Source organism: Solea senegalensis, linkage group LG10, assembly GCF_019176455.1.
Source record: "Solea senegalensis isolate Sse05_10M linkage group LG10, IFAPA_SoseM_1, whole genome shotgun sequence".
Taxonomy (NCBI): domain Eukaryota; kingdom Metazoa; phylum Chordata; class Actinopteri; order Pleuronectiformes; family Soleidae; genus Solea; species Solea senegalensis.
In genome coordinates, this window is record NC_058030.1 from 19971463 (window position 1) to 19985397 (window position 13935).

At 39.2% G+C, this 13935-nt stretch overlaps 1 protein-coding gene across 1 annotated transcript; it reads right to left on the reverse strand.

The window, feature by feature from the left end:
- Positions 1-3824: 3824 nt before the first annotated feature.
- On the reverse strand, positions 3825-13209 carry slc17a8 (solute carrier family 17 member 8). The gene is made up of 12 exons (XM_044036554.1): positions 12710-13209; positions 11294-11549; positions 10557-10675; positions 9303-9417; positions 9015-9102; positions 7778-7864; positions 6847-6989; positions 6619-6768; positions 6390-6522; positions 5661-5771; positions 4837-4964; positions 3825-4341 (listed from the first exon to the last, which is right to left on the reverse strand). Exons 1-12 carry the CDS (start codon positions 12808-12810, stop codon positions 4012-4014), a joined length of 1761 nt encoding a protein of 586 aa, XP_043892489.1. The 5' UTR covers positions 12811-13209; the 3' UTR covers positions 3825-4011.
- Positions 13210-13935: the final 726 nt, after the last annotated feature.

Consider the following 13935-nt stretch of genomic DNA (forward strand, 5'->3'; position numbering starts at 1 on the left):
CAAGTTGCATGTGTCTGGACTTCAGTGAGAGAGCATGTGTGACCAGTTTAGGTCAGGGAGAAATGGATGGTTATTAATTAAACTGTCCATTCCTGTGCATGCCAACCCCCTCCTCCATCTCCGTTTAAAAAAAATCCCACTTTATCATAACAAGGCCTGCCTCACGAATCCAATCCAGCAGACCATGGTCAGAAATCCCACCCACATACACAAGCATCACGCATGCAGCATACATGCAGTCATTAGTATTACACAAACATCTGAGCAAGCAGAGCTGCTATCGCTCCAAAGTCCACTTGTTTCTGTGTTAAACATTATCTTCTATTAGTTTGCTCATATACATATATCATATATATATTTTCATAAGCATACCGAGAAATCGGATATCATGAAACTCCTGAGCATGTGTGGTGATCATTGCCATTCGTCCTTGAAAACCTCAAAGCCATTTCACCATGTGATTGTGATGTGCAGGGACCAGTTTACACCAGATTTGTGTACATTGGCACACTGATACATGAGTGTACCTGCCCTGATAGCTTTGTGTATTCTAAGATTATCCGAAATTCAAACCCCTAATGTCTTTATGATCCTTGATTTGTCAAAAAAAATACAAACAATAGTTTAATCATTGATAGGTTGTTGCTCCATCCACAGGCCCTTCTGAGTCAACAGATGTCTCTTTGAAATAAACAGAACCTTTGCCATTGGTTGTTTGTGGACTATGTGGTCTCTGTTTGACACAACATGTGAGGAATGAGGTGACAGCGGTGGCTTCTGGGAAAAGACAGACACGTACAGTAGTCAAAGTTCTAACGAGTGTGGATCAGGTTGATTTCAAACGATTTTAAATCTGTCTCACTGTTTGTTATTGTGAAAAGTAGAACAGATATTAGCTGTTGGTTTTGGGCTTTAGTGTTTCCATTCACAGGATTGTGAGTGACACGCACACAATAAAAGAAAACAAAAAAGTGACATAATCAGAGACACGCTCTCGAGGACTTGATGGCACTGTCAGGACAAATGGTCAGGATGACCAGCAACAACGTCTGTAGCCTTGAAAACGTATCATTGACAGTGTAAGAGGGAATAATCACGACATCTCATTGATAATTACTAAGTTGTTATATTTAGACATTTTTTAGTTCTCATCTCTTCTAGTGGGAGTAGTTTGGAGGAGTGAGTTTGACACTCATGAGGAATATCCTGTCCAGTAATTATGTCCTGTGGTGAAAATGAAGCAGAAGGGTAAAAAGCAGATAAGACAAAGGATGTTTACCACAGGGTGATGGGAAACAGAAACAGCCTTAGTCAGAATATTTAAAAATGTCTAATTTAAGCATGCTAACAAAAACAGGCAGTGTTAGGGACAGCTTAAGATAATGAGAATGTACATCATCATGCCCTTGTGACAGACAAGAGTGGAAATCAGCTACAGAGGGGGAAAAAGTGTAGAAGGAACAAAGTACTTGATTATTTATTTTCAGCATGTTTTTATTTCTTTCTCTGCAGCTGCAAGGATGAAGGCAAAATCCTTGGATTGCCGTCTTGATTTGAGACTGAAATACTGTAAAACAGTTATTATATACAGGTATTTATTGTCACCCGAGGATGGAACCAAATAACATTTTCGGTTTATAATACTTTTCTCAGATGGAATATCACAACAGCTCTTAAACATAGCCATGTAATTTACAGTTACAATGCTACACTTCTTCATGTTAGCACTGTTAGCACGATATCATTAGCATGTACAATCTTACAGAAACCTGCTGTACACTCTCGGGGGGGCCTTATCTTCCACTTAGAATCAAGTAGGCACCTTCCCTTGGTTCAAATTAACACTTTCCGTCATGTAAGAACAAAAATCGATGCACCTGTGCCATGTAAGTAGCATATGTTGGTCTTAAAGGTCCAGCATTTAAGAATTAGAGACATCCAACAGAAAGACTGCAGATTGTAACAAGTCAGGGAAACTAAAGAAAGGACCCCATTTTTGTTTCTGTAATAAACATGTGCAAAGGGCATGCTCTGGCTAGTTTGTCCATTCAGGCTGCTGTACAAATATGGTGGCACATATAGCCAAGCCCTTGCCTAAAGCACATATATAAAAGGCTTATTCTAAAGCTATGACAACCAAACAGCTTGTGTCAACCGCTGATCTGAGATGGGGGATTCCTAGCAACATCGTTCAGCTTTGACTGGGGGATCCCCAAGCATTCCCAAGCCAGTGAAGAGATATAATCTTTCCACCTTGTGCTTGGTATGCCCCTAGGTCTCCCTACAGTCACCCGTCTTAGCCATTTTTTGCCGCTTGTACCCACGATCTTGTTCTTTCAGTGATGAGCCATCGCTCATGACCAAAGGTGAGCTTCGCCTTTTGGCTCAGCTGCAACAACTGCTTTTGTTTTAAACAAATTATGCACATATCCAAATATACTTATAACTTCTGCAAATGTGTGCCCTAAATGTTGCACAGTGGACCTTTAAACACAGGTTTGGTCAAGCTTGTTTATGCATTTGATGCAGCCAAAAGCAGAGATGAATTTTTTGTTACTACCTGGCAAATGCCCCTTGTTGCGATCCACCAAGGTGCAGGTGTCTGGTTTCATGTGTGTTTTTAACATTACATTACAGCAACTGAACAATTTGCAATTTGATTATATCCTTTTATAATATGTTTTTAATACACAAAATAACACATTGAATAACATCATTCACATTACTCAGTAATCCAGAACAATTGTATGTTTCTAAATGATCATAATACAGAATAGAAATGTAGTTCATTCCATCTCCTGTGTGTTCAAGTAAAGTGCAAATCAAATCAATGCTCTCTCACACCATATGATAATAATTGACTGTACAAAATTGACATTCTCTTCTTTAGCAATAATGAACAGTGTAAATTTCTAAAGCTATTCCGTTACCCTACATTGTTTAGCAACAAACTGTACTCCGTGGGTCAAACATTGGAGGAGCTGCAACAAGGACAAACACCAAAAAAATGAATAGAGTTCCACTAAAAGCTACACAGAGTAATGTCAGCACTGAACTCAGCCTCCATTTTGGCCCATTATGAGCTCAGAGCGCTATAAATAATGGAGGTGAAATGACGCTGGAAGACGTGGCTCACAAACGGATGGTGAACTAAGCGCTGCTCAGACAAAGGGGAAGCCAGCAAAGCAGTGACAGAGCGGTAATCATTCGGCAGCAAATACATACAAGGAAAAAAAAAACATTAACACTGTCATCTGATGTCAAAGCCATTATTACATTCATGTTGCATAGCTGACATAAAAAAAAGGACGTGACATGAAGTTGAGTCAATGTTTGCGTATGATCAGTGCAGTCTGGTTTGAAAGCTGATATGTGTCATTATCACAGCATTAGCTGGTCCATGGATTTTTATCTGTGGGTTACGTTCTTTTTTTGGTAAGGATACTAATCTACAATGCACTGTGTGGTTGTGGGAAATATAATTATTGTTCTGATTTGATCTTGTTTTTGAGGATGATTCTTTTTTAGTTTTGTTAATTTGTTGTGCCTTTCATGTTTAATTTTAAGATTTTCACTTTCAAAATCCAGTGTGTAACATTTAGAAAGTTTTGCTGGAATAAATTGTATTTACTTCTTATAAGTATGTATGTAGAAGTGTATAATCTTTTTCAATTAAAAAAAAAAAAGTTAGAATAAGCCTTTTAATATTTTAGGCAAGGGACTGTTTTAGGGTCTTTTTTCTGGTATGCAAAGGCCACCGTAGGAGTGAGTGGAGGACTCCTCCATTTGTTACAATCTGCAGTCTCACCATTAGATGTCACTAATTATTACACACTGAACCTTTACAATATCTGTTCCTATATTATATTTTGTTCTGCAGTCTTTTGATTGCAGTGCATTATAGTTACACTGCTGTATTGAGCAAAAAAAGGCAGTCCTTCGGTTCTTCTGACATTTCCACAGGTGTGAAATTCCTTTTCACTAAATGTGATCGTTTGGGAGGATCCAGTCTCACTGGTACTGCTCCTGGTAGTCCCCATTCCCACAGTGTTCCTCCTCATCTTGCATGGTCACACCTCTCTTCTTTTTCCAGCCATGTTTTCGGCCAGATGAATTTTCCGTCGTCCCGTAACTCTTTTTGGGAGCCACCATGTTTTCGCTGGTGAGCTCTGACTCCTCGGCCAGCTCGTCCTCGTCGATGATGCCACATTTCTCCTCACTTGTGCTCTCGGGGTTGGCCCACTCCTGCTGCTCTCCTGACGCAAAGATTGCATAGAAGATGACCCCAGTGTAATGCACCATGGACGCAATAACAAAGACGTTCTGCCACTCCAGACGTGTCTGAGGAAGGATGAGGAGAAGAGTCAGTGATCTTTCCAAGATATGCCACTGATGAGAAGCTGTAAATCCCCTGAATTGCTCAAGGCAGTAGGATTTTAACAGGTGCAATGGGTATAATAAATTCTGCAGCTCTGTAAATTACAGGTCCAAGATTATATATAGAAAAACTCTGTTTCACCAGAATGGAAACATGATACACAATATTTTACATGCGACAAATATTAAATTATTTCAGTTTCTTTCAATTGACAAGGTCATGATGACTTAAAATGGGCATGGCTTGATATCACTTTTTCATGTCAGATAACAACATTACAGCCTTAAGTAAGTCTGATAAAGTATTTTTCGCACAGTAATTTTTTTTTAATTATTATTATTTTTTAATGTCATCTTAAAATAAGCTCACACCACTGATATGATCCGTGCACTATGACAAACATTATTGGCTCACTTGTAATAATAAATACATGTTAAAATAATGTACAATTGCTGTACCTTGTGTATAGTCAAAGCTCCAACAATCAAGGGACACACCATTCCAGACAGTGTTCCCACCCCGTTAGAGATACCCATCAGGATGCTGGCATAGCGAGGAGCAATATCCAGATGATTCACATTAAAACCTAAACACAGCAAACAAGTATTTCATTAGTTTGAAAGGTGAGAAAAGCAATTCTGAACATGGTTCAGTTCTACAGGCACATTGAAATGCTTTACATTGCAATGACAAAAATGTATAAAATGTTCAGGTGATGTGTTTGTGGAAAGGTAAAACACATTTAGAATGCATGACACCCCAAAAGTTGAACTTTTAGACGGACAAAACCCTAATATAACAGCTTGTGAGTCACTGTGATGGTTAAATAGCTTGTTTTACGTGGAGATTGGGGGCTTTCTCCACCCCCCATTACTGTCTGTTAGCAGGAAAACCATCCTTACAAAATTAGGGCCACAGAGCTGGAGTCAGAAACAGGAGGTCCCGCAAATTCTCGGGTCTCGCTTTACTGCACACCCATTAACATTATTTTAGATGTTTATTGTGGCAGAGCCGGCGAAAAAGAAGCAGAAAAAAACGCTGTTGGGGAAAGCGAGGAAGAGAAAACGACACATGAGTAAGCATCGTCCTGGCTTTTTCAAATGGCAAGAATTGAAAAACACAGAGGCAAGAAAAACTGTGAGTATATACGACAGACAATGGATGGATGTTTATGGGTGTGTCATGTACTCCGAAACTGTAGGGGGCGCTCCGTAGAAGAAAAAGTCGAAAAAGAGACCTGACTTGCAAAGTTCCGCTTCAAAACATAATGATGTGGTGATACCTGAGATGGCAAATCCACTGAAGCCCACGGCCAGAACAAGGAAGGAGATGGCGACTCCTCGAGTGTGAGAAAAGCCAACCACCAGCAGCAGAGTAGCCTCCATACCAAATCCTGGGAAAACACAAGACAAGAGAATGTGTAAAATAATAGCATAATAACCTATGAACAACAAGAACTCCTTGGTTTTTTTCCCCTTTGTTTTACATTTAATGAAGGATATTTTTACAAAACATGTGCAATTTCAACAATTTCGTGCCTAAATGTGCTATTTACACATCACACTGGATCTATAAAGGCACAAACATTTAGTCACAGATATCTGGAAGAGATTTAGATTATAATCGTTTACTTGAAGCTCTTACTTACTTCTAGCTCTTATTTGTACCCAAATGTTTAAATGCACTTATTGTAAGTCGCTTTGGATAAAAGTGTCTGCTAAATGACATGTAATGTAATGTAATGTAATCGTAGTGTGAAATTTTAACAAATTCATCCTGTGGGCTGGATTGGACCCTCTGGCGGGCCGGTTCTGGCCCCCGGGCCGTATGTTTGACACCCCTGCATTAGTGGCACCTGCTTCTCCTCATCCCTACATATCACTATATATTCTCCACAAAGCTGTCACTGTCTGTTTCCTGCAAGCGTGCTAGGCATTTTTGTCATGCCATCCACATTGTCTCATGATGAAATTTGCAGTGTCAGTATAATTGCGAGTTCGCCTTAACATACCTCCACAGTTCATGAGTTTCCTCACGTTAGTGGTAGACATGATTTTGTTGCTGCGTAAATAGTCAGCCAGCTGACCCCCAATAGGGACCACGATCGTCATCACCATGTGAGGGACAGCAGACAGGAGCCCCACCTGTCGAGTTCAAACATTCAGAAATCAACTAAGTAAATCAGTCCTTTGAGGAATAATGTGTCCTGTGAATTGCTGAAGTGAGAGTTTAAGACAAACCCTGCTGATGGGGAAACCGAAAACTTCCTCAAAATATGCCGGCTGACTGATGAGGAGCAGGTAGAAGGTCCAGCTGCGGCAGAAGTTAGCCACAATGATGGCATAGACGGGCATGGAGGTGAAGAAACGACGCCACGGGGTCTTGAACTTCTGTAGAGACAGAAATCAGCGTAAGCCGCGTGTGTCTGAATTTTAACCATCTTAACCGACAAGTGGCCGAACACAAACCTCGGTTGCACTCAGTTGGTTCATCGTTTCACCAATAGCGGTCTCAATGTACAACCTCTCCTCGTCTGTGATTGTCGGATGAGCAGCGGGACTTCCATACGCCAACAGGAGCCACAGAACATACCATAGGATCCCAAACACACCTTTCAAAGCAAAGACAGAGACAACATAGCAGATTAATCAATACATGTGCACTTAAAGATCTTTATCTCAGTGGTGACGGCTTTTTTAAGTGTCACAGAGCAGCTTGAGGGCAGCACTGACTAATTAAAATAAAACAAGCCCAGACCTTCTGTGGACTGCAAGAATTTTCATTATTAAAATTAAATGAGTTGGTCATTAGTCACAGAGTCCAGACAGGAAAATGCAAATTTACACAGATAAATCAAAAGATAATATCACAGCTGAAGCAGAGTAGATTTTTATTAAAACACATTCGGCAAAAGCATGAATCATATGTGAGTGTTAATCATTGTAATCAAACTCAAAACCAATTCAGATAACACTTATTGTGCAAAGTGTGTCAGTAAGGGATTAACAAAAACACTTAAAGGACACTGGATATTTACTGACACGACATCTGATGAACATCCTACATGTAAACATGTACATGTAAATTAAAATATAAGGTTAAGAATTTGTTATCAATATTTCTACAGATGGATTACAGATGAGCTGTAATCCATCCTTTCTTTTTGGTTCTAATGTTGGTGAATTATTAATAAGTACTTATCTAGAAAACAGTCAATCTGCAGTTATACATGTTAAGAATTACAACATGAGAGAGTCTTTGTGGGGAGTAAATGAAAAAAGGTGGATGATATTCCACAACCTGGCAACTCACACCCTGTTTTATTAAATGAACCAAATGATTGATTAGCCATCAGAAAAGCGATCAGATGAGTTTGAATGTGATTTAAATCCAACTCACCATAGATATAAAAGACAGAAGGCCAGCCGACGTACTGAACCAGCACTCCAGCTAAAGGCATGGCAATCACTGCTCCTGCATACGATCCTGTTCACAAAGACATTTTTGAGATTTAGCATAACAGAGGATCTTACAGAGGGATTTTCACAAGTTTACATACTGTATTATGTATTACTGTATTAGAACTGAAATGCTCTTAAATCCCCCCAAAATGAATCCAGGATTCAGAGTTCTGTCTATGGTTGAGCAAGTTACTCAACAACAGCAACATGAAATGTGTAGTTCAGTTTAAATTCAAATCACTCTTTCTGCATTTAATATTTTATTAAGATATTAAACTAAAATGTTATAGCAAAGCCTGCCGGGGCTTAGACATACATATAGTATAATCAATATTGTGCTGTCATGAAAAAAAGAGAAAAATTCTTATCAGTGCACTATACGTACATGATTACATATTAATATGAATAAGATAAGTAACTATAATAATTTATGTTCATGACGGTGAAAGTGGGTTGCAAACCCAACTACATTTGTCTGTATGTTGCTGTCACCATGTACATGGATCTATATATTACATTTTGTTGGTGTGAGTGTGAGTCATTGGCACGGTCTTGATGGGCGAAGGTGTTTTAATGTGTTTCCTATTATCCTACACATTCATGAATACAGTGGTTTTGAATAGAGCGGGGAGAACGAGAGTGTTTTTTTGACAGTAAGCCATGAGACACTTCATTCAGGTGAATGGATGAAGATGACACAGGTGACCGGTGTTCATTAATAAACAATGTTAAGAGGGTTTGGATGCATGCGTTGTCATGGCATCGGTGTAAAAAAAAAAAAAGGCTCTGTCACAGCTCGGACTGATCAGCCCCATTTTAATGTTATATTAGGAGCATTTAAATGTGGATTTATCAGTTATCACTACAGTGTTACAGTGTTATATAAAAATATGTTACTAACATTGCAAAAACAAACTTACATTATGAAAAATGTTGTAATCTTACAAAAACAGCTTATGAAAGGTTCATATTTCTTATTTCTTATTCATATTTCATTTTTCAATACTATGGCACTTAAATCACCGGGACTGTACAGTATGTGGGTAAACTGAACAGCAATTTAAAGTCATACGTGTGAAATATTAACAATTTTCACCATTCATGATTATCCAGAAAAAGGAATATTGCAGTGTGCAAAGATACCTAAAATACCCTATAGTCCCATCCCTACTCACCACAGAATGAGGTGGTGGCCAGTCGACTCCGTTCAAGAGGTGGCGCCCATTTGGACCACATCCCATGGCAGGCTGGGTAGGTGACACCCTAGGAGGAACAGGTTGTGGATGTCAAGGGTCAGAGACTGAACACGGGAACCATATGGCAAAGTTGAAAAATATAATTTTTAGGTCATTAGATGATTGAATGTTTTTTGTTGTAATAAATAAGCTGTGCTTTAACAAAACGTCAGAATGTAATATGTCAGACTATATTCCCACATAAAACTCATAAAACCCATATCTTACCTCCACCAGGCCCTGCAGGATGCGAACAAACATGACACAGCCATAGTGGACTCTTGCTGCTGATGGGATGAACATATTCAGCACTGATGTCAGGAAAATGGCCGCCCCAAACACCCTGGAGACAGAAATGATGTTTTTTTTTTTATTTTTAATATCCAAATTTTTTAAAACCACCCCGGCGCAACTCAAATGCTAATACAATCCACCAGCCCGTACCACAATATCTTATCAGTTAATGTGTGTTCCCACATAATTTGCCGTGTTATGAATGCATACATTTTGTTGTGTAAATTAGACTAAATGTGATTTTGTTGACTTTTTTGGACAGCTGGTAAACACACTGTTCCCTTCAGCTAGCTAGCTATAGTCTTCAGGCTAAGCTAGCAAGATAAAAATATGCTAGTTTCAGTGCAGATTGAGTGTCATTGTTCTCATATAATTTGGCAAAAAACTATTTTTCTACAAACATTAAATGGTTTTTAATTCCTTTGCTAGAGCAAATATTTTCATTTGATAGAGAAAATGTTATGTAATAACACTTTAGTGCTTTGACTGTTAGAATTATATTCTATTATTATATTATAGATGTATAATATTGGCTGTCAGTCAAAGCATCTCAGTCAGTTTCATAATGAGACAGATCTCATGCATCTCAGAGATAAATACATCCCTTGAAACCCACAAGTTTCTCCTTCATCACCACCACACGACTGAGCTCCCCTCTGTCTTTTCTCCTTCACCTCATCCCCCCCTTCCTTCTCTTTTTCCGAAACAGTGTGTAAGTGACACTTGTAATATTCCAGTGGCTGGTGTTGGAGAGAGAAATCAGAGGTAGGATCTTTCATTATTAACTCTGTCAGTGGCGTGTCCTCTTTTCCTGTGAAGCTTTTATTACAGGACTCCTATCTGCTTCATCAAACCCGCTCACCTCACCGTACAGATTTAACCCTTTAACTCTCGTCAGCTTCCCACAAAACCTATGTTTTCAGATACTTTGTCATGGCTGCAATGATTGTGATCCACATGAAAAGAAAAAAACAGCATCAGTGTTTGCAGTTTCTGTCTCATTATCAACAGCATCCAGTTTCTGTGCAGTGAGACTGGAAGTGTTTTCAGTACTGTTTAATCACCTGCTAATTAAAATGTCAGACAAAAGTAAATTATCATGAAATGTCTTGGTTTCTTGATACGCAACATTTTTACAGTAAATTTATGGGCTGTCATGATGTCATTTAGTGTATGTGACTATGTGACCTGTTGGCAGAGAGCTTGTTGGAGATGAAACCACCGGGGATTTGTGTGACAATGTAGCCCCAGAAGAACGAGCCGTGGATGAGCCCCACTGTTTCTGGATCCCAGTTAAATTCAGCTTTCTGGCGAAAAAAAGAAAAACGTATTTCATTACAACAACCATATTCTGAGAGTAATTAGATACAACTGCTATGCATCTGTTCCTGTTCTTTCTCTTCTCTCTCCACCTTTCCTCTGCCCTCTTCCCCATTTTGTCCTTTCACCCCAACCCGTCAAGGCAGATGGCTGCACATCTGAGTTCTTTTCTTTTTCTTTTGTCTCCTTTGATGCCAAGTGTTTGTGTTTTATTGTATGAACTGTTGGATTCCCCTGTAATACTGTAAGGTCTTGGCCCTACCATGAAAAGTATATTGAGATCATGATGCAAATTAGAGGAACATGAAGAATTGTATGTGCCATTTAATAGAAAGATAGAAACTCAGACGTGTTTTGCATTAAAAAAAAAAGTTTGAAATACATAATTCAATGAGCCTTTTGCACAGCGGCCATTTTAAAGGGTCACAGGTCCTCCATTTCACAGTGCAGGCTGGTTCACTTTCGCACTGTCCTGACTTGCATTACCTGAACAGAGCCATCGTTAACCTAACCACTTACACCTGTGCTTTTCCTGCTAAAACATGTAGCTGTTCACCCTGACACTGTAAGCCAGGGGTTATACGGTCTTCTAAAGCTCCACATACCTGAAGCACTGGAGTCCCATTGATATAGACAGTGTTATTGTTCACCATCTCCACAATGGCCACACCGAGGTTACAACGAATGCCAAAGGAGATGCAGAATCCCAGTCCACTGAGGATGGCGATGATGTAGCGTTTAGGGAGACCACCACAGCTGCAGTCCAGCAGCGGTGCAGGACGCGGTGCTGATGCCACTGGACGCCCGTCCTCCGTCAGCTCAATGTGGTCCTCTTCCTCTACATTGCTACCATCCATTTTCCTAAGGAGCAAATGGCAGGGGGACATTTGTAACTGTGTACTTCATAATCTTCACATAAAAAAATGCTCATCTCTTTGGTAGAGGGCAGGAGGAGAGGTACATTTTTCTTTTCCTTTTCCTTTTTTATAGCCATTGAGTATACTCCTATAGCATGTTATATGCCCTCATATTGTCACATTTATATTGCTATTTCATTGCTTTTATTGTTTTGGATTTTATATTTGAATATGGTCTGTCTGTATCTACAAACCAGAAGAAGCTGGACTTGTTTTTTTAAATGCAATCCCTACCCTTTTCTCCTCAGTCTTTGATAGTGTGGTTTATTGTGTCACATTCAGTTTTGTGGAATAAGAAGTAACTCCACAGTCTTCAGTGATATGACCAAACTGGACAATGCTATGATGGAGCAGAGTATGTACACTGTTAACCTTAGTCTGTTTTGTCTGTCTTTGAAAGAATGACCCTGTAAAGAGTTGCTTGTTGTAAAACAGCCTATAGATGGCTGCAGAAAGTATTATTTAAAGAGGTAATCCGCATTACAGGTCAAATAAATGTGGTTATTGTAAAATTCAAAATTGTTATGCATATATTTTTGACGCCTGGTGCAACAAGTTTGTGATCAACGTAAAGCTTTTGTACGTTATTTATTTTATGTGAAGGAGGGAACAATGCAGGAATATAAATCACTTTAGCAAATAATAAATTTTTCATGTGTTCACTGCGTTGCTACTCCACATGAATAACATACACCCATGTAAATGACACACTAAATATATTCTTACAGGAAATTGTCTACTTGGTGCTTTATCTCCTGCCTTCATCAAGACACACACACACACACACACACACACATGCTTATGTGAAATATGTATCAGATATGAAATATGTATTATGTCTTAAAATCAAATGTGTGATTACATCTCTAGGATTGTGGGGCAAGCACGAGAATCAAATATTTATTCAATGTCAAAATCTATGAGAACATGGTTTGTTTCCAGACTCTGTGACAGCAGATCTTTCTGCTCACTTGTTTTAATCTCTGCAATATGTGAGAAATGAGAAAAAACATTCATAAAATAATTAAGCTATATAAAAGGTGTGGATCACACATCCTGCTCACACACGTCACACCTCATGCATCTCCATATAAACCAGCCCACCTTTGCAGTTTTCCTAGAGAGTTGCCTACTGAGCTCTTCACTTCGTCCGTCCCAGGTTTAAAAACCTGCTCCTTCAAACCCGTTAAGCCACCAAAAGGCATTTTTATCTAGGTTGTCTCTGGATTTTCTTCACAATTTATGTTAAAACTGTGTTTTCCTTGCACACTTTGTTCTGATAAAAGAAAAAAAAAATCTTCTAGAAGCTGTTCTTCATCCTCCCTGAGTTTGTAGCACCAGTGGTTGGCTCCACCTTTCAGTGGCGCCAAGAGTTCCTCACAGGTAACAAGGGCTTTCTATGCTTTTCAGTGATGAAGTTGAAGTATTTCTCCGTTCAAAGAACCGTTCAGTCAGAGCCTCAGGAACTTGTTTAATCTCCAAAAGATCCATCCAAGGTTGATAAAAAAGGAGAAGAGCAAATAAAAGTATAGGATCCAGTTTTTAAAGTGCGAGCATCATGATCTTTTGTCAACAGCTGAACTGAATGATCCGCTCACATCTCCTCTCCATCTCATAACTCCTCCGACCCTGGTGAGGAGGGGCAGGTGTAGCCGTCTTTTCCAAACCCAGCCCCTTGCTTCACACATCGTCTTCCCAGTCAGCATCACCATCATCATCATTATCACCACCTCCCCCTTTCTTCACAGACTTATGTTCATCTGATAGCAGCCCAGTGGACAAACAATTAAATATGCACGAGCTTGACAAGTCGCTTTGAGGAAACACAGGAGCTGCAGAGCTGCTGAGGTGTAAAATGTGAAATCTAAGACAGAGCCGTGAAGTTTACAGGTTTACACTGCCTTCTCTGCTCGGGCTTTTCACACTGGCTTTTCGTGTTTTACTGTTGATGTGATGTTTTATTTGTGGATATATAAACATGAAAAATTGATTTTTGCCAGCAGGTGGAAAAAAAAAATCTAAATTTCAAATGTAGATCATTAAATATACCGTTTTTAAAAAGGTAACCATGCATGCATGGTGTTTGTCCGAACACTCAGAGTCTGTTTTATCAATGACTGCTGTAGAGAGACAGCTCAGTGCTCCACAAACTGAGTTTGGGCCCAGATTTTTTTAATTCTTGCTCTTATTTGGCATGCATTGCTGCCAAACGCTTTTATGATATAATGATGTCAGTTTACACTTTTCTATAAATAATTCTTTATAAGAGATAACCTTCTCCTGGCTTCTCCTTTTGTACACAGTATGGAAATGAGATATCAGTCTGCTGT